Source organism: Dermacentor variabilis, chromosome 3 (assembly GCF_050947875.1).
Source record: "Dermacentor variabilis isolate Ectoservices chromosome 3, ASM5094787v1, whole genome shotgun sequence".
Taxonomy (NCBI): domain Eukaryota; kingdom Metazoa; phylum Arthropoda; class Arachnida; order Ixodida; family Ixodidae; genus Dermacentor; species Dermacentor variabilis.
In genome coordinates, this window is record NC_134570.1 from 197691510 (window position 1) to 197717896 (window position 26387).

The 26387-nt window shown below is 45.8% G+C and overlaps 1 protein-coding gene across 4 annotated transcripts in view; it reads right to left on the reverse strand.

The window, feature by feature from the left end:
• The window catches only part of Pi3K92E (phosphatidylinositol 3-kinase 92E), a 160721-nt gene that overhangs the window by 59190 nt on the left and 75144 nt on the right, over positions 1-26387 (reverse strand). For all 4 annotated transcript variants that reach the window (XM_075686775.1, XM_075686774.1, XM_075686776.1 and 1 more), the window contains 3 exons: positions 20514-20680; positions 7985-8209; positions 3527-3775 (listed from right to left, as the gene is read on the reverse strand). In XM_075686775.1, coding sequence (XP_075542890.1) covers positions 3527-3775; positions 7985-8209; positions 20514-20680 — 641 coding nt within the window. The remainder of the gene's footprint in view (positions 1-3526; positions 3776-7984; positions 8210-20513; positions 20681-26387) is intronic.

Sequence of the window (26387 nt, forward strand, 5' to 3'; positions counted from 1 at the left end):
TTTCCAACACACCCGTGCGCGCGAGCAGAGAGAATCTTTTTTCATCCATAAATATGGAACGTACGCTAAAGGAATTAATGAGAGTCCGGGGCGGCTGACGTGCCTCCGGGATATGCCGTGAGAGTGCATGGGAAGCGCGAATACATGTTCTGTACTCTAAAATTGAGACGCTAGGCTATTCACTGCTTGGTCGTCCCTCCGCATGCGCCTCCAGGGGGCGAGCGGAATACCAATAAATTCAGTTTCCTGCACCCTGCCACTCAAGTGGCCATTCTGAGTGACCTATTGCCCCTTTTTGGAATACGCACGAGCTGACTTGATGTCAGTTGTCGGTTAAACGTTCAAAAACTGGACCACAAGGAGGCTATTTAGCTCGGCTCCCTAAATCTGAGCCCAGGGGCGCACTTGCCTCGCGAATCCCACGCATATATTCTTTTTGGAACTATATATTTTTTTCGCACCGTAGCTGGACCACGGAGTTGCCGGAACGGGACGTGCCTTGTATATGTGTACTGTGACACTGTGTTTTTTTCCACAAGTTGCCGCTCTTCTGTCTTCCATCTGGGCCTCTTCACTATTGTGTCCCTCGCCACCCGATTCAACTTGCCCTCTCTCCCGCTACAACGGCAGCACGCGCACTGGTGCTGCGAAGCGACCGTTTTCTGCCTCCTTGCCTCGAGTCAACGGGAACCTAGCTGCCGCTACTTCCCGCCCCCTCACTCTCTGACTTACGTCTCCCTCCTCCTGCGTGCTTCTTTTTTTTCCTTTTTTTTCCTCACTGACCTTCTTGCTCTACATACATAGGACTCCGCCTTCCTCTTGCCCTGCATAGCTGCCAAAGGCAGTTGTAAATCTGCCAAAGCGCGAAAAATCAATCACTGTCACAACTGACCCTCTCGGTTTGATGTATCTGAGAACGACCGGGCACCCGGTCTGGTGCCTCCACTACCAGGGCCGAACTGCCATTTTTTTTTGTAAAACCTGATGAAGATCAGTCCACCGATCGAAACTATCGAAATTAAATACTTGTGCTGTGTACCTTGTAGCACCACTCAAGTTTTTTACGTTTGAAAGGTAGCCTGAAGAATTCCTCTTTTTCGACTATATATATATATATATATATATATATATATCGTGTTTATTACATAACCATACTTAGCCTTGGCCGGCGGCACAGTTCAAAAAGAGGAGCCCTAGCACAGCAGCCCGATGTTTTACCATTAGACCACGGGCGCGTGGCCCCGCAGGCAGAATAGAACATCCTTAAGCATTTGCCTCGTGCACGTCAGCGTAGCGTGTTGATGCGCTCCGAGCGTTTTATCGCAATATCTGTTATAAAACCCTACACGCAATATTTCGCCCTCGTGAATTCTTCAAGGTACTAATTATTAATTTGTTTTCTGAAGAACATTACTAATTATAAGTGTACGTACGCTTTCCCTTTGCGTCGGAATTTGAAGGCCAGGGGGAGAAATATGTCTAGGTTCGGTTTCTGATCGCACAGACTGGTGCAGAGAAGCACCCATGTCCAACCTAAGGTCTAAGACCTTAGGTTTGACAGCTTTGCTCGCTGCAACGAATCGTAACACAGCCATGCACACCACGCTACGTTGTGACACTTTTTTTTCCCTGACGCAAGTAGTTATAGTAGTACCTGTCGGCGCGGTGTTTCTGGAGAGACGCACCACGTCCCTCAAGTCACGCAAACACGCCCCCGTGTGTTAATTGTCAGAACGCCAGCAGAGAAAGTCCCCGTGAAAAAGCTAATCGCGCTTAAGCAAGGAAAAGCCGCATGCGCGTCAATACCGCTCCGTTGTCCTGACGCAGGAAGAACATGCTGCAGCGTGCGCCGCGCACGCAGCATCGCGCTGTTCCTGCGTCTGAACCGCCGGAGGCCACTAGACACGACGCTGCTGGAACGGGAACCTGAGGCTGAAGCGTATTCACGTCGCCAATTTATGTTCATACTGCCACTAAAGCTACGAGCCTTACTTCGTGTAATATTCCAACGCGATGCCATTGCATTCATTCTTTAGCCCTTATGGCAAACGAGACAATTTTTTGAATAAACTAAGAAGATTGTCCAACGGCCGCGTTCCAACAGCGGACACCGCGCACAGAAGCTCGATCCAGCAACCACAGCACCACGGTCGCTTTTCCTCAATAACGGCGTGCCTCATAATCGTATCATTGTTTTGACGTGTTCAATCACGCAAAGGATTTAATATTTTTTCAAGACGTCAACATACGCCAAGTTTTATCCCATCCGGGGGATAGTGCAGTCTCAAAATGTGTGCCGTGATAGTGCGGTCAGTTTACGTATCCCACGCTCCTCCTGCTAACGTCACGTGAAAAGTGAGACGATAAAAGCGCGCCGCGACATCATTCCGTCCCAATTTCACCCCTCACTCACTCAGGAAGCCATTGTCTTTCATCGACTTCAATTGGAGGTTCAACAGCCTTCAAACTTTTCAGAGAGACGGAAAGGCCCGCTCCCTCACGTTATACTTGTGTTGAAGTTAGGTACGTGCAAACAAAGTACGTGTAATCATTTTTTCCCAAAAATACACCAAACGATATGCGGCTTAACGCCTGAAACCAACACGTGGCTATCAGAGACGCCATAGCGATGGCAAACATACTAATATATACCAGCTGGGTTTCTTTGACGCATCGCCAAAGCTGACTACAGCAGCGCCTTTGCAATTCCGCCCCCTATGTCAGCGGGGACGTCGCGCGGAGGAGCAGAACGACATGAGCGCGCAGCGAGTCATCACAGCGGGTAGGTGACTTTTCCAAAAGAGTGATCGGAGCGACATTTCACTTCGGTCCCGTAGCGCCACTGCTGTAGCCCGTTTCCTACGCGCATTTACACAACATCGCGTTGCATATTTTAGAAGACGTCGAGTTTAATTGAACGGCATCCTATAATGTTGTTTACATTTTTGGATTCTCAAAGAGGTACGGAGGAATTTATTTGTGCATTGAGTTCTTGGTGGCAAATTGCATCGTGCCATGCCGAAGTCACTGTTTAACTGCCTACTGGTCAACGTTGAAACTCTGAAGCTAAGCTCTAAACATATGATTGTAAGACATAGTAGAAAATTTTGTTTGCGATCGAGCCGGCTGCGGTCTCGGTCATAAGAAAGCGCTGCAGTGTTCGTGGCACTCAAATACTGTTCTGACACCGTTGCCCCGTGATCCATGTTTCGGCCCAGCAGAACTACGCTACACATTAGGGTGCATGCAGTGGACGCACTCATTCCAAGCAAAGTTCAATGCATGTGCTTAGTTCCAGCACAAGTAGCAATGTATAGAGCATTTATGAAAGACTATTTGCAACCACCCTTTGTCCTGCTCTTATTTCATTGAACATTACCAATTGCTAGGGTGATCCTTTTCACACCTAATTAACACTGATATCTCAGAACAGAGTTCGGAAAGCATTCTTTCCTTTCGCTTAATACGCCTACAGCCACCGTCAAATCATTATAAAAGCTTTAAAGCAAACTTTGACTCAACTTGCCTCGTCCAGCTTGGGGAAGCAGACAAGTCGGCTGGCGTCGTACGTGTGGAACGTAAGCCACAGCAGCGTGGCCTGTCGCCGGTCTGGGTTGGCGACGGCTGTGCCCAGCGGGTTCAGCATGGCCGGCTCGTCCGCCTGTGGGTCGTCGGCGTAAGCCCACAAGCAGAGTTCCATGGAGCCGGAGCGTAAGACGCCCCGGTAGTCGTACGCTGTGACGTTCGCCCATGCCAGAGGCGCGGCGAATAACTCCTGCGGCAAACGTATGCGCGGCAAGAAATTTTAGCAGTACTTGGATACACAAGCCTAACACAGACAGACGAACGGATGAACAGACAGACGGACGGAACGACGGACGAACGGTGTCGGTGTGTTACCTACCACACTGTAGTGGTCGCACCCCCTGGTGCTATCTCATTATCCACGCAAGTAGAAAATAGTAGACGACCAACGCTTGTAATCACGCATGAAAGCTCTGAACACAAGTGCAATCATGGGCTTGTCTGCAGCACTTTCATCGGTTCATTGCAGCAGTTTAGCCTCCGAAAAAGATCCGCTGTGTTCAAACGGTCACGGCCACATTCTGATTCGGAATATGAAGTTGTTTCTCATTTATGATAAGAAAAGAGAATGAGACGGCATGGAGTGTTGCATGCCGCACATGGTGGCATCTTGAAGAGGACGAAAAGTACCTGCATGGCCTCGCCTATCTCGGAGACCTTTGATCATTCACATTCCCAGTCTTGGCTTGATTGGTAAGCTATACCACAGCCGGTTACAAATAGTCGCCTAGCCTAATTGAGATAACCAGGTCGAGCTACATGCAACACGTAACTGCTGCATGTTACGACATTTGGTGGAATACAATGCAAGTGCAGTGCAAAATTTGTACGCATAGACGGTACGCGGCGCGCATGTCAAGTTCTGACAAGTGGCACGATATGAAGAAGGAGGAGAATAAGAATTTTATTCATTCACTCAAGAAAATAAAACGCAGCAGAAAAATATACAGAAGACGGCTCAATGTTCAAAGCTCTAAGGGGCCCCCTGTTTAAAATTAAGAACAAAACAAATTAGGGTAAAGCTAATGCAGCAAGGATGTAAGTTTGTCAACAACTAATTACGCACGATAGCAAAAGAACTGAAACATGATACAATAGTGTACTAAAAGAATAGTATAATTAAAAAGAACAAAAATAAACAGGTTAAAGCAAATGCAGCGAACAGGTAGAATTGGTTAATTCTACTGATGCAAGAACACAAGTGAACTGAGATATGGTTAAACGTATACATACAATGTTTCACACCTAAATGAAGCAAGCAAAGCATTCTAAATGGGAACACAGTAGTCAAAAGTTCAGTAAATATGAGAATAAATGCTTTTTTAAAACTGCCGCTACTAGGTGGCAGCTTTATGTCAGTTGCAACGCTATTCCAGAAAAAAACATTATGGTGATTTACGTGCCAAAACCATTTTGTGATTATGAGGCACGCCGTAGTGGGGAACTCGGGAAATTTGGACCACGTAGGGTTCTTTAACGTGCACCTAAATCTAAGTACACGGGTGTTTTCAAATTTCGCCCCCATCAAAATGCGGCCGCCATGGCCAGGATTCGATCCCGCGACCTCGTGCTCAGCAGCACAACACAATAGCCACTGAGAAACCATGGCGGGTGATACTTAGTTCCACTTTTAGGCAATAAGAAGTTAGCTGGTGTAAATAGAGTTTTATTATGCTTCGCAAGTTTTTCACTGTTAAAATTTATTAGGGGTATGTTTTAGTGACGGGAATCGTAAACAAAGATTGACGTGTTAATCTTCAATAGTTTATGAATTGTGAAAACGCGATGCCTTTGCAAAAGAGCAGGTTCACTACATCGGGGTGACTGGAAATAAATAGTGCGGATGGGCTGATTCTGAACGTATTCTAAAGGAGGAAGATGAGAGTCACACCAAGACGCAATACAGCAGGTGAAATGACTGTGAATGAATGCATGACACAGAGAAAGCAAGGTTTGTAGGCAAAAGTACGGACACCCTTTTATAAGAATCCGGATGCCATATACAATTTCTTGCTTTAGATGTGAAACATGCGTAGCCTACTTTTATTTAGAATCAAGGACAACCACAGAAAATCTGCAATGATTAGAAGCTTTGATGGGATAATTATCCATAGTTATAGTCGGAATATTTATGACCTTCATTTGAGTGGGGTGAAATAGCATGACGACTGTGTTACTGGGGTTAATTTCTAAAGAGTTACGACGACGCTGGCGAACAATATTTTCCAGATCAGTATTCAGCTTAGAAGTTAGTATATATATATATATATATATATATATATATATATATATATATGTTTCAGCAGTTATAATCGTGGTGTCATCCGCACAGAGCTAAGGCTAACAATGCCAAAGATGGGTATGTATGTCGTCAATGTAGAGAGTGAAGAGTGATAGGCCCAATATTGACCCCTAAGGAACTCCCTTATCAATTCATTTGAAGTTAGAAATGTGATTAGAAATGCTAACAGTCTGTTGTCTCTTAGTGGGATAATAATGATGATTTATTTCCATTTACTTTGAAATGGAGAGGTGACAAGCAGTCACCAAGCCTGCTCAGTTTATTCAGGTATGCTATACATGTTTTTCATTCCACCATTTTTGTACGCATCTCCTTAATATTCTTTTTCTGCCGCAAGCAAACTCTACCTCGTACTGCTACCTATGAACTGCTATATGCTGCGCCACCTGGTGTAATAATATGCAACTGCTATGCAAAGTGTTGACATACGATGCTACGTGGCGCGCAAGTCACATCGCGCGACAAGGGGCACGATACGATGATGATGATTATGATGATGATTATGATGATGATGATGATGCTTTATCGGCCTCCCCTTTTAAACGGGACGGTGACAAGTAGTTACCCAACCATCCTGATTTAATAAGGTATACAGTACGTGTTTTTCGTTTTAGCTTTTTTGTATAGATTTCCTTAATATTGTTTTTCGACAAAATGTGAAAACATCCGCGTACCTAGATTGGGGTGCACAATGAAGAACCTAAGGTGGTCCAAATTACCGGTGTACCCCCCCCCCCTAGGGCGTGCCTCATAGTTTGATAGTGGTTTTGGCAAGCAAAACTCCCTAATTAAAAAAATATCTTTCCTTCCTCTAACCTCCCCTGTCTACGTTGTACCGCTACCTGTAAACTACTACATGGTTTGCCACCTGGTGGAATAACATGCCACTGCAATGCGAAGTGTGCGGGTATCGACGCTACGTGGCGAAAATCTCACACCGGGTGACAAGTGGCACGATGTTGATGATTTATTTTCTTCCCTCTTGAAACGGGTGACAAGCAGTAATCTAGCCTGCTTGATTTAGTCAGGTGCCTGATGTATCATATGAGGTATCTTAACCTGAGGACCACTAAGCGCTTCTTATGAGCTGTGAAAGCGAAGGCAATAATGTCCAGTTGAAGGCCGCTGGGCGGTCCTTCGCGTTAGAGCCTAGAGTAACTCTGATGAAATCCTCGCGGGTAAGCAAGCGTTAGAACGCAGCTGAGAGGTTGCGCGTGCTTCCGAGAGCGACGGCAACGTGGCGTCGCCGCGATGCCCTCTGCTCTCATGCAACACCTGGCGCCCTGCCAAGGCAGCAGGCAAGCCTTTCACCCGCTCTGCTCCGTCGAGGCGCACTGGTGACGTGGCGTCGCAGCCAATGTCGGTGCGAGTTTAAGTGCCCTTTCGCTGCTACAGAGGAGAGACGCCGGCTTTTTCGCTCAATAAGCCATGTGACGCTTTCGCGTCAGTATATAAGACGGCTACTGTTTTGAGAGGCCGGCGTTGGCGCATTAGTGGGTTGAGAGCCAGAGGCACCGCTGATATGTGCTGACTTTAGCTTGAAATCATCTGCGCAATTAGCTAGCGCAAGTTGAAATTGCTGTCACTTGTTTAAGAGGCAAGGAAATACCAAAAGCATTAATTTCGAAATGTTTATGGTACAGCCGTATGATCCCTTGAAAGGCCTTTCGCAACATCTGCGCTGTGGCATGCGTCGAGGCTATCAACGGCCGCCAATTTGTTTGACTTGAAAGGAACAAGCGGTGGTGGGCAAAGTTCTGCGCTGAAAGTAAGGCACATTGTAAACCTACACGGGACCACCGCCTGACTTGCCTAGTGACGTATCTACCGAGCGGCAGCGCCGCTCTTACTGCATCTATCTACGCTGCCCGATGGCTACGTTGTTCGCAGGCCAGAATGCGTTTTGTGGTACGAGTTTTGCCAATAATAGCGACACGCTTCTGCCACGGGGTAACACAGACGCGCTGATAGTGAGCGGGTAAACACGCCTATAGAAAACGCTCAATGTCGCCACCGCTTTACGTTTGGCTGACGCAAACAGCCGAATAGGTGGAATTGGGAATATATGCTGTTAAATCACGCCGAGTAATCGCGTACCGGTCCGAGCCTCCTGCGGGAGCGCTGGGCTCCTCCCCTAGCGCCCTTGGTGACCTCGTACATGACGAGGGAGAGTCGGGCTGCATTGGGAACATCCTGCACGGGCAACGTGAACTCAAGCTCCTGGTCCCAAGTGCATCGGCCATCGTTGACCGCGCACTCTCCCGTGCGCCGTGTCTCGCATAGAAGCTCCGTGCCGTGGTAAAGGCCGGCCTCCACCGCCAGCTGCAAGTGTAAGCATCACATTTATTTGTTAACCCCGGCCCAAAGGTTCATACGGAATTTTTTCACGACCCCTTATACGTATTCCTCTAATAACATCAGCGCCCACCCCCACATAGCAGTCTGTAGCGGAACGATGAAAACAAGTCTCAGTTTCGACCGAAAGGTGAAGAATTTATTGTGATAGCAAATAATTAGACCGATATACGCAGTAGTGATATTAGTTTTATTAGCGCTACAAAGTGCTGTCAACATCCTTTCTCTTCTTTGTTTTCCTTCTTTTGTCCTTTTTTTTCTTTTTTTATATTTTCTTGTTGTTGTATTCGGTGATCTTTACCACAGTGTTCTATATTGCCTTTGCCCCCTTTTTGTGTGTGAAATATCCTGTTGTGAAGCCCCCCCCCCCCTATCTTATGCCCGTAAGGGCCTTTAGGGTATCTGAATAAAAAAAACATTCGCCTACTAATTAAACTAACAAGCACGGCGCCACGCGCGCGCAGGCGAACGTGAATCCATCTCACTCGATGAACGTGGACACTCGCTCTCAGAATGCTAACGTGATGAAGAGCGGCAGCAGCGGCTAGCAAATTCCCCTTCGTACTGCCTCTAGGTACAACGCGACCTAGGCGTGCGAGAATACAGCGCACACGAATCCACCAGCTGTTTCGCGTAGGCTAGCCTTCGAACCCATCGCAGAGTGCCTGCAATATAGGGCTCGGGCGGTCGCGCTCAGCCGCTGCAGCCTGAGTAGAAGACGCGATGCGCCACTAACCTGCACGTTCCCCCATCTCTCCTACATAGCGCGCGCACATCTCCCCGTTCGACCCTTGCGAGCGTGAGAAGACCGCGCGCCCTGTCCGACCTCCTCCCTTGCGCGCGAGAAGACGTCGTCGCACCAAGCCGCCATCCTCCTCGGTTCCCCATCGCATGGTTTGCCTGGTACCTATAGCACACGGCACGCGGCGCGATCTTGACGCACTTGAACTTGATACGAACCTCACGGCGACGCCCACGTCAACGGCGGAAAATCGTCTCGAGCGTTCATGTATTTGCTCTCGCAATAACGATAAAGTCTTACTCTACAGAGCATGCACATGTGCCTCTATGCGTGGAGAGTGTATACGTGCTACACATTTGCAACAACACCTGCCAATACTTACTTCGAGAAGGAATATTCTCAAACAGGCTGGGAGCCACCAATTAAACATATTATTCTCTCTCTGTCTTTATCTCTATAAATCGCAATACATTGCCAGCATGCCACCCAACGTTTGATTAAATCTCTCGGGCAAAGCGTTCGTTTGAGCATGGCAGGCAGTTGTAGTGTGGTGAACAACGTGGCGACGTGGCTTTAGAACCGCTTCGACAACGTCATACAGAAAGACACGTCCTCGGTCGCTAAGCAGCTCACGTGGTGCATCATGCCGTCGAATAATATTTTGTAAATTTAAGGAGGCAACGTCACTTGTCTATGCAGATGGCAACGGTGAAACCTCTGCGTATCGTGTGAGTTGAACGATGGCGACGATTATCGAGCGGTTGCCATCAGGAGCGATGGGAAGAGGTCCGCACGAGTCAATGCCGACGCGGTCAAAGGAGCACGCAGGACAAGGCAATGGCTGTAGAGCAGCAGTCGAACGGCAGGGAGGCTTCTTACGGCACTGGCGAGCAGACAAGAACGGATGTAGCGGCGAACGAAGGGGTACATTCCGCGCCAACAGTAGCGGAGGCGAAGGCAGGTGTAAGTTTTCATATACTCCGGCATGTGCACACCGTGGGTCAGCGTGGAAGGTCGCGCATATGTCAGAGCGCAGATTGCGAGGAATTACAAAGAGCCACTTGCGTCCCTCGGAAAGATAGTTACGACAGTACAGCAAACCGTCGCGAAGAACGAAGCGGGGCGCTTGACGGCGTATTTCCCGCGAAAGAGGACGCAGCATGGGTTGAATGAACAAGTCGAGAAGGGAAGCACGCCGATGATGGCTAAGGAAGACACATCGTAAGGAGGCACAGACGGGGTCACATCACCACTTGGGAGAGTTGAAGGGGACATAGCATCCGCGGCAGACTGTTTGCGTTCCGACAGGTAAATGAAGCGAAAGCCGTACTCCTGGAGGCGTAATGTTCAGCGAGTCGACCAGATGGATCTTTCCAGCAGGCAAGCCAACTTAATTCAAGATGATCTGTAACTGCGCCGAATAGGCGGCCGTAAAGGTAGGAGCGATACTCTTCTATGGCCCATATGATCGCTAGAGATGGTTCCCTGCAACCTTGGTTCTCTGCAGCCGTACTTTGCCTCCGTTTCGATGATGGCCACGGACGAAGAGTAGTCGGTTGCTACCCAGCACCTCCACCAGATGTAATGGGGCGTCTACATTTACCAGTACTACTTTTATAAAACAGACACGGTCGTAAACAGCAAACTGACAATCACACGGAACAGCGCAAAAGCATTGAGCTTCTCAATCGTTATCTTCTTGCAAGAGCAGCGCCCTCTGCTTCGCCAAGCAGCCATAATATTCTTCACTACATTCGGTATAACTGAAAGAAAGCGTAGTTCAGATTCAAACAGATCCAGCAGCAACACAGAAGCCTGAAAGGTCAAAATTTAGCCTAGAAAAATTTTTCTCAGAAAGAAAGCAGAAGAAAATGTCCGCGCTAACACGACCGCAGCACCCTATGAAATCCCAATAGAATTAATCAAAGAGATCGGACCAAAGAGCAAGGCACAACTGAATAATGTAACAAAGCAAGCGATTACAACGAAGAAAATTCCGGCTGTATGGCGTGAGAGCGAGACGGACCTCAAATAAAAAGGCAAAGATCTAAGTGTACGACGAGCTCATACAGGCCATTTGCGGTAACGTCGGTGATATACAGGGTGTCTTTTTTTTTAGCTGCACCAAATTTTTTAAAGATTTCCTATGGCAGATAGCCGAAATCTAACCCTTGAATAAACGCATTGGTTTTCCAGTTGCTTTTGTGCTTCAGTATACAAAGCAGTGGTTTCTACAAAAACTAACTGGAACACCAATGCATTTCGTCGGACACTTTGAAAATTAATATCTTGGTACTGGTGCTGTACAAAGAAGTCGTTCCAAGTGGATATGCCATGCGAACTCAGCTGCTAGAATTCGTAGACTGAAGTGAGTGGCGTAAAGTAATTAATTAATAATTGAATTAGCATAATTACATTAATTCTTCTATTGAAAAATGCCATTCTCGTAGAAGTAATGTCCACCTCATGGGGTACATTACATCAGAGGTTAGAATTGTGCTATCTGCCACAGACAATCTAGCACCCTGTATAAGATGGGAATGCAAGCCATAAAGTAAGAACGGTTGATCTGGGTGCAAATAAATGATGTACTGCGGGAACTACAAAATGGGTTGCATATTCATTTCAGTGGCTCATAATAGAATTTTAGGATAGCATTCCTAGGTATTAAAGCAGTCTACGACAACGTAGACAGGGAATCATTGTAGGAATTTTTTAATAACAGAGGCATACATGAGGATTGCGTGTAACTGCTGATATATATATATATATATATTGTCACGCTGTAGCTACAGAGAGAACGGAAGAAGAGCAGAACGAAGTGCGCTTGTCCTTGAAGGGACTCGGTGTCGGCGCGGCCCCTTTTCCTCAATGCATCTTTAATTAACGTAACTCATCGGAAGCATATATATGTATATATATATATATATATATATATATATATATATATATATATATATATATATAACCGAGCACAAACTGCATGGGAAAGCTGAAAATAAGGAAGTGGTGGAAGTTCACCATGTACTGAAGCAAGGATGTCGCCTGTATCCATTGGTATTCACACTTTATAATAAGGGCACTGAAAGATGACTGCAAGACAGTGAATTAGGGTTCGATATATCCTACATGAGTAATGGACATATGGTGAGAGCCAAGGTCCCGGGAATGATGTATGCGGAAGACATAGTGCTACTAGGGGACAATGCAAGAGACTTACAGACTTCTGAACATCAGTGGCAACGCAGCGAGAAATCTAGGCCTTATGTTTAGCACAGAGAATTCAGAAATTATGATGCTTCACGAAGAGACGAGTAATTACGTGGTGTCAATTCAACAGCAAGTCATATCTACAGTAAAGAAATAAATACATTGGCCTATACGTAAACAAAGGAAAGACGTACGCAACAGCCTACCAAGATAATCTTAAAATAAAGGAGAAGCTGAATGCAGCAATAATGAAACATACAGCAGCTTGCGGTCGTAGTATATGAGGTGGTGAGAGGAATCTGGCAAGGAGTAATGGCGCCTGCGCTGACGTTCGCAAATCCGATTCTGTGCTTCAACTTCGATACCATGCCGGGGTTGGAACATAAACAAACCCGGTAGGCCGGTTCGCTTTCGGAGCCACAGTAAAAGTTGGCGGTCGCTTTAGCACATGCTGAAGTTAATGAATGCCAATGTGTGTGCGCTCACAAGAGATTTATTACATTACTGTTTCATTCGAATGCGTTATTACTTATTATTACTTGTTTTCTCCCAACAATGGTCGTGTGTTCGAGAGTCTTAATTAGGTGTGCCCTAATTAAACTTCGCTCGGACACCAAAGATAGTGGGTTTGATTATCTTAACTAACTATATCTTATTTACGTGTTTGTTATTTAACTTCGCAATAATTAACGGCAAAGCACTAGGGTTCCACTCCCACCAAACGTCGGCTCTCGACATTCACGATATCAATCCAACTTGGAGATATGGCCAGCTCGCCCATTTCTCCAAATTAGAGCGTGGGTTCGAGTACCTTAATGAGCTTTGCCTTAATTAACACTAAGGCTCGTGGGTTCCACTCCCACCAAAGGTCATGAGTATGCCGCTCGACGTTCATGACGTCAATTGCAATCCAACTCAGGGATACGGCCGGTTAGCCCATGTCCCCACGTTGTAGCGGGGGTTCGAGTGCCTTAATGAATTTTGCCCTAATTAACATTAAAACTCGTGGGTTCGACGCACACCAAAGGTCGTGGGTTTGGCTGTCGACCTTCACGATGTCGACTGGAATCGATCTTGGGAGATATGACCGGTTCAAACATATCTCCAAGTTGGCGTGGGCTCGAGTACATAATGAACTTCGCCTTATATAACACCAAAGCTCGTGGTGTCCACTCCCACCAAAGGTCATGAGTATGCCTCTCGAGCTTCACGATGTCAATTGCAACCCAATTTAGAGATATGGTCAGTTCGCCCATATCTCCAAGTTGGGACGTTGGTTCGGGTGCCTTGAAAAACTTCTCCATAATTAGCGCAAACAGCGCGTGGGTTCCACTCCCACAAAAGGTCGTGGGTATGGCTCTCGGCCTTCACGATGTCATCATCATCATCATCATCATCATCATCATCATCATCATCCTGGTTACGCCCACTGCAGGGCAAAGGCCTCTCCCATACTTATCCAACTGTCCCGGTCATGTACTAATCGTGGCCATGCTGTCCCTGCAAACTTCTTAATCTCATCCGTCCACCTAACTTTCTGCCGCCCTCTGCTACGCTTCCCTTCCCTTGGAATCCAGTTCGTAACCCTTAATGACCATCGGTTATCTTCCCTCCTCATTACATGTCCTGCCCATGCCCCCATTTCGTTTTATTGATTTCAACTAAGATATAGTTAACTCACGTTTTTTCCCTCACCCAATCGGCTCTTTTCTTATCCCTTAACGTTACATAACTTTCCATAGCTCGTTGCGTCGTCCTCAATTTGAGTAGAACCCTTTTCGTAAGCCTCCAGGTTTCTGCCCCGTAGGTGAGTACTGGTAAACTTTTCTCTTGATGTGTAATGGCAACCTGCTGTTCATGATCTGAGAATGCCTGCCAAACGCACCCCAGCCCATTCTTATTCTTCTGATTTCCGTCTCATGATCCGCATCTGTGATCGCTAACTGTAGATGAGTAGATGTGTTCCCTTACCACTTCCAGCGCCTGGCTACCTATCGCAAACTGCTGTTCTCTTCCGGGACTGTTTAACATTACTTTAATTTTCCGCAGATTAATTTTTAGACTCACCCTTCGGCTTTGCCGTTCCAGGTCAGTGAGCATGCATTGCAGTTGGTCCCCTCAGCAAGGCAATATCAGCGAATCGCAAGTTACTAAGGTATTGTCCATTAACTCTTATCCCCAATTCTTCCCGATCCAGGTCTCTGAATACCTCCTGTAAACACGCTGTGAATAGCATTGGGGAGATCGTATCTCCCTGCCTGACGCCTTTCTTTATTTGGATTTTGTTGCTTTCTTTATGGAGGACTATGGCGGCTGTGGAGCCGCTAGAGATATCTTTCAGTATTTTTACAAATGGCTCGTCTACACCCTGAGTCCGCAATGCTTCTATGACTGCTGAGGTTTTGACTGAATCAAACGCTTTCTCGTAATCACGATGTCAATTGCAATCCAATTCAGGGAAGTGGCTGGTTCGCCGATGTCTCCAAGTTGGGGCGTGGCTTCGAGTGGCTTAAATAACTTCTTCTTAATTAACACTGAAGGTCGAAGGTGTGGCGCTCGACATTCGCGATGTCAATTTGAACTCAATTTGGAGATATGACCGGTTCATCTATATCTCCACGCTGGTTAGCTTGAATTTTTGACCCGCCGTGGTTGCTTAGGAGCTATGGTGTTGGGCATCTAAGCCCACGGTCGTGGGATCGAATCCCGGCCACAGAGTCCGCATTTCCGGCGGTGGCGAAAACATTCGTGTACTTGGATTTAGTTGCACGTTAGAGGACCCCAGGCGGTCGAGAGTGGCCCAATACGGCGCACCTCATTATCAGGTAGTGGTTCCGGGGCGTAAAGCCCTATATTTTTTTTTTTATTTTGGTGCCATAATGCGTACAATTAATTTTTTTTCCAACGTGTCATCCAAGGCTTTGGCCTCAGAACCGCAAGTGAGGCAGTGCAGGGTGACATGCGTTGGGCCTCGTTTTAAGTCAGAGAGCGCAGAGCAAAATTAGTTTTGTAGAAACACTCGGGAACATCGATCAAAATAAATGGGTGTCTAAGGTGCACAATTATCTGTGCCTCAAAAGCGTGGACAGAGAATGGAGAAACAGGTCAAGAAAGTTGGCAGCCAAGTACAGGGTCAATGGAAAGTCTTAATAGACAACCAGGAGTCATCAGAAACAGAGAGCGCGAAAATGATGCAAAGAATGGAAACAAAAATGACCATTGATTTTCACACCCGCCGTGGTTGCTCAGTGGCTATGGTGTTGGGCTGCTGAGCACGAGATCGCGGGATCGAATCCCGGCCACGGCGGCCGCATTTCGATGGGGGCGAAATGCGAAAACACCCGTGTGCTTAGATTTAGGTGCACGTTAAAGAACCCCAGGTGGTCAAAATTTCCGGAGTCCTCCACTACGGCGTGCCTCATAATCAGAAAGTGGTTTTGGCACGTAAAACCCCAAATATTATTATTATTATTGATTTTCACAAGAACGGGAAGAAATTAGAAGGGCAAATATGTACGAGAACACAAAGTGGAGTCGCTTGCTATATAAAGCTGGAGCTGGTTGCGTAAGGACAAAAACATGCCGTAGTAAATATTCGCAACAAGATGAGGCATGTTTATGCTGCAGCGAAAATCCGGAGACCACGCAGCACATTTTAATGGAATCTGGAGGGATCCATCGAGTGAGACCCGTAGTTAACGTACACTTTCCTGAAACGCTTGGATTTAAAGTGAGGGGAAGTATCAACCGGGTCAGCATTTGAGAAAAGCAAGAGGCATTTAGGATATTGGTGTAGGAATTCAGGGAATAAATTGATAGGACCGCATCCGTTACATGCATAGGTAGCGATACAAGGTAGATAGAGAGTTTTGGAGAAAAAATGATTTTCAGGAAGTATACAAAATCATCATCATCATCATCAGCCTATTTTATGTCCACTCCAGGACGAAGGCCTCTCCCTGCGATCTTCAATTTCCCCTGTCCTGCGCCAACCGATCGCAACTAGCACCCGAAAATTTCCTAATTTCGTCGCACCACCTAGTCTTCTTTCTGCCGTCCTCTACTGCGCTTCTCTTCTCTTGGTACCCATTCTGTCACCCTAATGGTGCAACGATTATCCAATGTGCGTATTACACGACCTTCCCAGTTCCATTTTTTTCTCTTAATGTCTATTAGAATATCACCTCTACTCGTTTTCTCTTTGATCCAAACCGCTCTCTTTCTCTTTCTTAATGTTATGCCTGGTATTCTTCGTTCCATCGAATTTCGCGCGGTCCTTAACTTGTTCTCAAGCTTCCTTGTCAGTCTCCAAGTCTCTGCCCCATATGTCAGCACCGGTAAAATGCACTGATTGTATACCGTCCTTTTCAATGATAACGGTAAGCTCCCAGTTAGGAGTTCACGATGTCTGCCGTATGCGATCCAACCCATTTTTTTCTTCTGTGAATTTCCTTCTCATTGTCAGGTTTCCCTGTGATTAATTGACCAAGGTAAACGTAACAAAAATGCTATACTAAAAAGACATGTAAAGTATGCCATAATAAATTAGGCAGGCTAAGTGACTAATTGTCACCGTTAAGAAAGGGGGTTGACCGAGGGGTCCGATTTTCATTAGTCATATCATAAGAAGCGAACAAACACAGACACCAAGGATAACATAGGGGAAAGTACTTCTGCTTAATAAATGGAATGTAGAAACGATAAGTTAATGGAAATTAAAAAACAACTTGCCGGGAACCGAACCCACAACCTTCGCATTTCGCGAAATGCGAAGGTTGTGGGTTCGGTTCCCACCTGCGGCAAGTTGTGTTTTTTTTCATCCACTTTAATTTCCATTAACTTATCGTTTCTACATTCCATTTATTAAGCGCAAGTACTTTCCCCTATGTTGTCCTTGGTGTCTGTGTTTGTTGGCTTCTCATGATATGACTAATTCTCACCGTTTTGTTTCAAAGGCAATACCAATAAATCATCATCATCACGGCAGCAATGGCAGCGCCGGCTATCCGGGTAAACAAAAGGAACCGTAAAGCACGCTTTCGCGCATCCGCGGCTACACGGTAAAAAAGGAAGTAAACGCTCCTTGTGGATGGAATGGAATCTAATTGCTCTACTTACAACTCGTCCACAAAATATTGTGGAGCATGCGAGCGCGTGGCGAAACGGCCCTCCTCCTCTTCTAGCGGCGCACCCCTGGTGTCGAGACCGACGCCTGTGCGCATGCGCGTCTCTCCGAGACTGCAAGCGTGCATGTTTCCACGCTTCCGCCTTGCGCGCCGGCGATATCCGAATGTACCCGCGAGGTGCCCCTCTTGCGATATGCGCTGATGCGCTGTGGCGGCTTCAACGGCCAACAGCTGCGTTTAGTTTGCGACTGCTCTTACTCTGCGTTTTGTTTTAGATGCGAAACAAAGGTGAGCAGAAAGCGTTCAGACGCGCGTGTCGAACTTGACCAGCCATTGTCCCTTTAAGGCAAATCAACAAGACTGCACGAAACTCGGCGGTTTTCATGTCCTGCGTTTTTCATGGACGTGAATGATCCGCTTTCGGGTACTCGTGAACGTGAAAAGAGAAAGCAGCACGCGACTAGCATGCACAGAAACAGGGCTGCGCACGCGTCAAAGCAATTCATTTTTTTTTTGCTTTCTTTCCCATGCCACTGGTCTTACTGCTGCCATTCCGGGCGCTGTTCGCTAGCAAGCTGCTGGCACCCTGCAACGGCTGTCCGGTGCCTATTTACAGAGCTTGAGTGTTTCCGTTCCTTGTAAAGAAAATTAATAGCGTAGAATATTAAAAGTTATTGTTTCTAAGTTTATGTATAAGTTTATATAATTTGCGAAAATGTAGGCTCAAATGACACACATATTCTGAAGTGTTGTGACTTACTTCAAAAGGACGGCACGTTGGCCGCGTTCATGTTCCGCCGTACAGCGCTTGTCCGTGTATCCGTCTTGTGTGGTACGCGCCGATTCGCGCTGTCGTTAGTTTCAGTGGTGAGTTATTTGTTCGCTGAAAACTGCTTTACAAAATGAAGTACTTGTGAATGTGAAAATAAAGCCGCTATAAAAATATTGTGATGCTCAGACAGAAGTGAACCTCAAGATGTCGTCAGAACGTCGTTAGCTTGGGAGTTAATGATTTCATTCTCATGACGTACTGGCGATGACTGCTTTATCATGCAGCGTGACTTGTCTGGCAAAAAAATTGCTAATTAAATTAGGCTACAGTTTATTCTTGGCACGAAAACGTTATGCATAGTATGATAAAAGGCGAGACTGGTGCTCTACCGGCTTCCTAGGCGGCAGGCTGCGATTGGAAATCTAATGTTCTAACCATGTAAATTGTGAACCACCGAACCCGTTAACAGGAGCTGATCAGCATCATCCTAGCTAGTTGTGATGAGTTTCTTTCAATGAATTAATCGTTGCCGAGGGCACAGCCTCAGCGCATGATGTGGCGAAGTCGCTTGTTACCACACAGCAAGCCATTCATTAAACACCGCACAACGGGGAACTCTACAAACTAATGAAACAAAGAAAAATAATTAAGTACGCAAAAAAACGATCAAAGTAAGAAAGGGGCCTACAGTTGTATGGTCTGCAGTGAGCAACGAGATCCATTCGAGGTGGCGACGGAGGCGGTGCTTGGAGTTGAGTAGCGGTGGCGAAGTCAGAAACCGTCGAAGGAAATTCCTGATCACCCCCAGGCAAACGCAAGGGTAAAATTACGCAACAAGAAGTTCGGTTGTGACGTTGGGAACATGGGCAGGTGGCCTTGGCGCGGTAGATGTCTCTGTAGCGTCCGCTACGCCATTCAGATGGCGGGAGCGTTGGGGGCTCGAGTGAACGGAATAAACTGGTCCATTTTGGACTAGCTGCTGTCGTCCGGTGCACATCCATCTCGACAGTCTTGACACCGGACACCAAGTTCAAGGCTTCACCTGTGCTTCCAATGCACGGGCTTCATTTCCCTCACCTCGATCGGCACCTTCCTCCGTGCCATCAGGAGAACGCAGTGACCACGCCTCCGGGAGTTTGCCCTGGTCCAGTAGAAGGCACGAAGCATGGGCCAGACGTACGACGACTTCGCTGCTGCGCCTGGGGCACTGGCGGTAGATGTCTCTGTAGCGTCCGCTACGCCATTCAGATGGCGGGAGCGTTGGGGGCTCGAGTGAACGGAATAAACTGGAGCACGCGGTACTCCACGTCCATTTTGGACTAGCTGCTGTCGTCCGGTGCACATCCATCTCGACAGTCTTGACACCGGACACCAAGTTCAAGGCTTCACCTGTGCTTCCAATGCACGGGCTTCATTTCCCTCACCTCGATCGGCACCTTCCTCCGTGCCATCAGGAGAACGCAGTGACCACGCCTCCGGGAGTTTGCCCTGGTCCAGTAGAAGGCACGAAGCATGGGCCAGACGTACGACGACTTCGCTGCTGCGCCTGGGGCACTGGTAAACTCCGTCCTACACGCTGGCTTGTTGTTCCACGTCTCCCCAGGTTCTTTTTCTCCTTCCTCTGTCTTTTGACATTCCTGTGTAGGGCACTCGTTGTCTAAACGCTTCATGTTTTAACTCACCCCACGTCCCAGCTTTGTCGTCGTCGTCTTCCGATTATTTTTCCGGCACACTCGCACAACCGCTGCAACGTCCAGCACAACTGCTGTTTCGTCCTCGTCTTCCCATGGCTCACCCACTCCGACCGATCACGGCATTCGCGCACTTGACACATCACACTAGTGAAGCAATTCATGCCACACAGATGTGCCAAAGAAGGTTTTTCACGTGAGATGGAAGGCATGAGTAAGGTCCGCAATGAACTCTGGCTTTTGTTCACGTAATTCAAGTTGTAGCTAACAGAATTGAAGCTAGCAGCCCCTTATTTTGGCCGCCCATGACGAGGCTATAGTCCTCTCTGCGTTCTAAGTACTTCGGAAGAGTTCAGCGCTGCCACTGTTGTCCACTAGCAGTCGTTGTGCTTCATCCACACCGTTTGCTTTTGCAGCACGTGTGCAGAACTCGGCTGACAACCTATGAATTGACGCCCTTGAGACACATAGCCAAGGCGAGTAGTACCTTCAAAGCCATCTACTGTAACTATTGTGACTAAAACCAGCGCTGTTTAAAAGCGTCCAACCATGCAGATAGCAAGAATTGCCCTAAGGAAAACATTTCCTTTGATCTGATACCAAAGCAAAATTTCACCCGGCACACAGGCATAATAAATGTAGTACATAGGAAAGCGATAACCCTACGGAAACGTGAAGTCAAAGGCTTGGTTATTTGGGGAGCGTTAAAAACAGAGCACCAAACGCTTGCCTTGGCTCCAGGTTCGACGTTGATGGCTGAGGCTGACGCAACTTTAACGCGGAAGGCTTCCTTGATGGTCCACGCCGACACGCTCTGGCCTTGATGCAGTGGTGCCCGCGAAAATCCATTGACGGGCTCCCTCTGCTCGATCTGTGCGTACACGATGTCGTGGTCGGCTGCGAGCAAAATGCGAGCCTGGTACAGCATTCATGAAAATTGTCAATTTTGTGCCATCATCTATTTCGTTTTATCTTCTTAGGTGCCTAATTCGACCGAATATCAAACCTGCATCTGTATTTAAGAACTAGTCACCCAAACCACTTTGCTACAACGTGTTCTAGTTCACCTATACATTTTAGCGCTCGAAGCATTAGTAAGCCCTATGATGACTTCCCTAGCCTCTTTTCAATGCTGAAAACGTCGTTGTTTATGTTTGGTATTTTGGAAACTAGGTTATGCGAAAATGATAGAAATCTGGTTCCCCTTCTCTGCCGTTGAATATTCTCCATGAGGATCGTAAGAGGACAGTGGTACTGCTCTTTATGTTTAGTAGATTATTAAGTATAAGCGAAGGTATGATCTAGACCTCAATTCAAAAACGTTCCGAAACGGTATGAATGCCAACTCAACATCAAAACTCAGGGTTGTGGGCTATACTGTTCACCTTCTTCATCATCTATTAACGTCCGTGCGGGCCGGTAGGCAGGCAGTGAACGTTATTTAGGTCCTGAGGAGCGACTCCGAAACCCCCTTACGAGGGAGGAGCCGCTGCGTCCCACCTCGGGGCGGGCAGGCCGTGGCTCACCGCCGCGCCGAGGGCCCTCTGGCGCTGAGCGGTGAGGTCGGAGCCCTTGAGCGCCTCTTGCCACACTTCTTCCGTGGTGCGATATCGTGGTACGGTGACGAGGGACACCGCCAGAGCATGTGTTCTAAAGTGCAGCTCTTGACAATATTGTAACTCTCTCAAAATTAGGGCGTTACAACCTTGGTGGCACTTAGATCAACCTAGTGAAAGGGCATCTCCTAAAGCTATTCCACGCTGAAATATTTTTTTCACACCAGCTGATATTATTGCCTCATCAAAACTCCAACGCGGCGGTAGAAAACAGTCGAAGGCACTCTAATTGGCTATGCTCTAAATCACCTCGCATTTTCTCTAGAAGATGTTGCTCTTAGCGTTGATGGCAACGACCATTATCGTATTGTGGTATGGCTTCTTGCTACTTTTCATGGTACAGTGAGCTATCTCATGCGTAAGTTGTAACGTTCTGTCAAAGCTTTGGGTCTTGGGGATTGTATCCTGTAACAATGCCAAATTCTAACAACAAATCTTACAACAATCAATATTGTACCAAAATAGCTTCCATATTTTCTCCGTATTTTACCATTTTACATTGAGCACACTTCTTCTAAGAGAAATTGAACAAGACGATTGGCTCTCTGTGGAACACCTCGATTAATAACAAGTTCCTGCGAACAACGCGTAAAAAATGAAGCATGTAAAAAGATAGCAAATACAGCCGTTTAACACAAACCTACTCATGCACTACAACATTAAGGTTTTCTTACGCAACTGAAAAATAAAATAAAAGAGACAAGTGCCCAAGAAACAAATTTTAGATAGTGTAAATAATGCGCGGAAAGAGCGGAGAACAGTTTACTTTATAAAATGCGCCTGGAAAAACAGGCATGCTTCTAATGTACTCCATAATGAGAATTTATATATTCAGCGGCTATAAATTTCTCGTGCTTTAGAGAATACTTTGGCAATAATTCTGTCAACATGCACGTTCCTTTATTTATAGACATGCACATTTTCTCTTCCTCTTTTTAACAGCGCCGAAAGAAGTCATCAATGTCATGCGGAATGTGAAGCTATAGCTAGACGGTCTGGATATTATAGAGGCGACTCATACAAAACTATTACTCATTTATTGTTTGATATATTCGATCAGATGGTTAAAAAAATGTTATATCATGTCATATTCAGAAACGGTCTCTATCTACATGGGCTCAAACGAGGGAGGGCGAATCTTTTGTTAAAGAAAGTTGACCATCTACTAAAAGAATGAGGCCCAATTGCATTTTAAAGTCCTTGCTAAAGTAATCCAAAAATTATTGCTAACCTGCGCATCACACTACCTACAAAAATTTAATGTTCTTACACCCTATAATGTAGCTTTCTGCCAGTATATTCGATCTACTTGGCACTATGACGACTCACCGACCGGCTACAATCTGCTTTTTACGAATAAAAATACATTGTTTCACTATTTCTTCGCTTATTGACAACCTCTGATTCCATCACCCACCAGATTTGTTTTTTTAAAGCTTGAAGCAGTATTCATCACTAGTTTCGTGAGGAGTTACTTGCGAGATATACACTCTAAGAAGTGTTTACACCCTTTGGCGTGTATATTTGCCACAGAACAATAATCGTCATCTGCTTTCCCCGCATTTACTTCCTTGAAAATGCCGCGCCCGCTACTTTCCGGTCGGGAATGCTATGTCATCCTGATAACGCGCATTCCGTTCGTTACAGGGAAGTACCGCGCTCGCAGCGTTAATGAAAGAAAATACGGGCAAGACAGATGATGATTATTGTTGTGTGGCAAATATACACCCCAAAGGGTGCAACTGTTTTTAGAGTGTATGTTATGCGGTTTCTCTTTCAGATGTTCATTCAGCTGTAACACACATCAGAATTGTTGTCCGAAGGTACATAGTGAAATAATTGTTTCTTATAGAGCTGTAAGCAAGCGTGTTGCCTTCTTGATTTGCATATTTCATGCGGACAACGCAGTAATTAGAAATTAGGCTAAGCTTTTAACTTTAATGGTGCAAAAACTGAACAATAACTTTAGTAGCCTATTTATTTGGTGCGCTTTAACAGACCACAAGAACTTCACCAAAACATAATTTACCTTATTTGCTGCCTACTAATAATCAAAACCGCGATTACAAGCATTTCATGTGCCACAAGTTTGTTGAAGAATTTTCGAAGAAGCTGATACGGAATCCGGTTGACAGGGGAAGATCACTTCTAGGACCACACGTATGGCGGCACGCAGGTGAAAAAGCACACGGCATATTCTGTATTTCGCGCGCGGAGTAAAACTCGGAAACAATAATTGCGCAGGCATAACGCGATGAAAATTACATAATCGTATGTTTTAGTACACACTTTTCGCATCGGCTGTAACACTCTGAATTCGAAAATTGAAAGCTTCCTTTCGCAATCTTCTCTAATTAGGTGCACAGTTAGCGCATAACAATTATCTAGTGGCGCAGGAGCTCAGATGACCGAACGTCGTAGGTGTCATAATCGTATATTAGGGCAGGTTGATTTTTTTCAACAGCGTGGCTTAAGGTAGCTGGGACACCTTGTATATCCACGAATATGCCGGGCACGGATACCACAAACAACAAAACTAGGCGAACAGGCAAACAAACCTTCACTCGGGGACGTATTCCGGGACGATCACTTTCGGCGATGCTATCGCCACGGCTGTCTGGCGCGCGCTGATTGGCTGGATGATCGAAACCGGATGATCTGATTTGCTGATCGAGCGCTACGTCACGCGAAGGCGATAGTATCGCCGAAAGCGATCGTCCGAGAATACGTCTCCTGAATACGCTATGACACACGTAGCATTTTCTTTTCACTGCACGCAAATTAAGCTGGTTACTTTATAAAAAAATGCATTCCCGCCACATTTAATGGCAACCGAGGCATGTGCACAGCAGCAGCGACGCAGACTGTAAATCGGACGCTTGCATGACTTTCGGTAATCATTCTTTAGCGTTCTTGCCTCGCTGACAACAAACATTGTTGAACGCCTATGAGGTCCCATCGCACAACAGCGCACCTGTATCGAATAATGTCACAGAACGCGTATGCTTTACGTCTAGTATACCATAACTGTCTGTTAAAATGGCGGCTACAATTTTTCTTACCCACGCTCATTCCTGTAAGAGAATGTTAGATAACAGTGGTCACTTAACAGGATTACCTCGGTTCATTCATACTGTATGAATCGGACACTCCTTAAGGAAAAAAGAATATGCGATCCACACTGCTTCAAGTGCTCAATTTTCTTTACACCGAAAACTTTGCCAGTGAATGGGCCACGAAATGGTCATACTCGGGTCATTTCACGCTAAATGAACCAGCGTTATTTTTTTTGACCGTGCCAGAAAGAGTTGAAAAATTTCCAGGTTGTTCGTTGAAGTTCAAAACTCATTCTCCCCGTTTACTTTCCTCTCAAAAATTTTAGAGCATTTTGGTAAAATTGTATTGTTCTTGCATACTTGACACAGAAGGCGTAATGAAATTTTTTTTTCCAAAAGCATATTGTATGATCCAGTCGTTCAAATGGTGTGTATGGAAAGAGAGTGAAATAATGTGACTGCAAAAATAACGAACATCTTAAAGTATTATTATTATTATTATTATTATTATTATTATTATTATTATTATTATTATTATTATTATTATTATTATTATTATTATTATTATTATCCGTCAGATACTCGGCTACCTGTTGCAAGCCATTGCAGTAGTGGGTACATCGATTTTATAAAGAATAAATTACACATTGCAATCATTCAAGTCGAGAAAATTTATAACAATAGCAGCATTGCATACACATGATGAGAAAGCGGATCTGACTAAACGACGACTGGAGGTGAGGACAAAACAAGGCGTAATATCATTAGTACTGCACTAAGCTTGTACCCTCACGAAACGGTATTTTTTTCTGAGACAATAGCGTAGGCAAAAGAGCATCGAATAAAAAGCGTGAAAACATGTATCTGTTTGTAGCCATAGGCCAAGACACTAAATAGCAATTCACAATGAAGATAATAAGCAATACTCCCAAAGTTAACTGAAACCATCAACAAAGGAAACCTAAGGAAAAAAAAAACAATTGCTATTCAGGAACTAATACACCAGTAACGGGTTACATTCCCGGAACCTTTCCGCGAATAGTAGCAAAGAAGTGCCACAGGAATAAACATTAGTGACATGCATACTATGCAAGCTATATGCGCAATGAATGAAAAATAGATCACTGCCTATAAATATCACAGGTAAACAAATTAAGTTATGGAGTTTTACCTGTCAAAACTACGACCTCATATGAGGTACGCCGTAGCCCGTAGGGGACTCGATAAATTTGGAACAGCTTGAGTTCTTTAAGGTGCACCTAAAGATTTTACCGAAAGGTAAAGGCCGCCGTGGCCGGGATTCGATCCCGTGACCGCATGCTGAGTAGCCCAACACCATAGCCATAAGCAACTACGGCCGGTATCACGTACAAGGTTGCACGGCCGATGTGAAGGCATCCGCTGATGATAACCCAACTACGTCACATTTAGGCACGTTCTATTCTGCTATGGTTCGAAAAAAAAAGGAAAATCGGTATGAGTTTGTCTTCGCTTGTGGCATTAGAATCGAATGGCTGTGTTTCCACCTCGATTGCGCTGTTATACGTGTATGTGATGTATTCTGTCTTTGTTCTACTGTTTACAATAATAAAGAGCGTTTGTAGTCGGCGTAGTTTTCTGCGCGATTGTAAAGTAGGAAGGCCGCTTAATTGTCTAAGGTCGCTAGCAGACACGTGCCTGCCATAGACGCCTAAGACAAATCTTATCGCTTTCTTTTTCCGAACGCGTTCAACGTAATATCAGATTTGGTGTGTGGATTCCAAACGGCGTCGTCATATGCAAATAACGCTCTAACTAATGTCGTGTAGGCCACAAGCTTAGATATAGAAGTGCAGGGTTTTAGACGATTTCCTAGCATGTAAAGTTTCGTCAAAGCCGATGACACCATGTATTTCACATGATTGTTCCAAGTTAGCGTAGAGTTTAGATAGA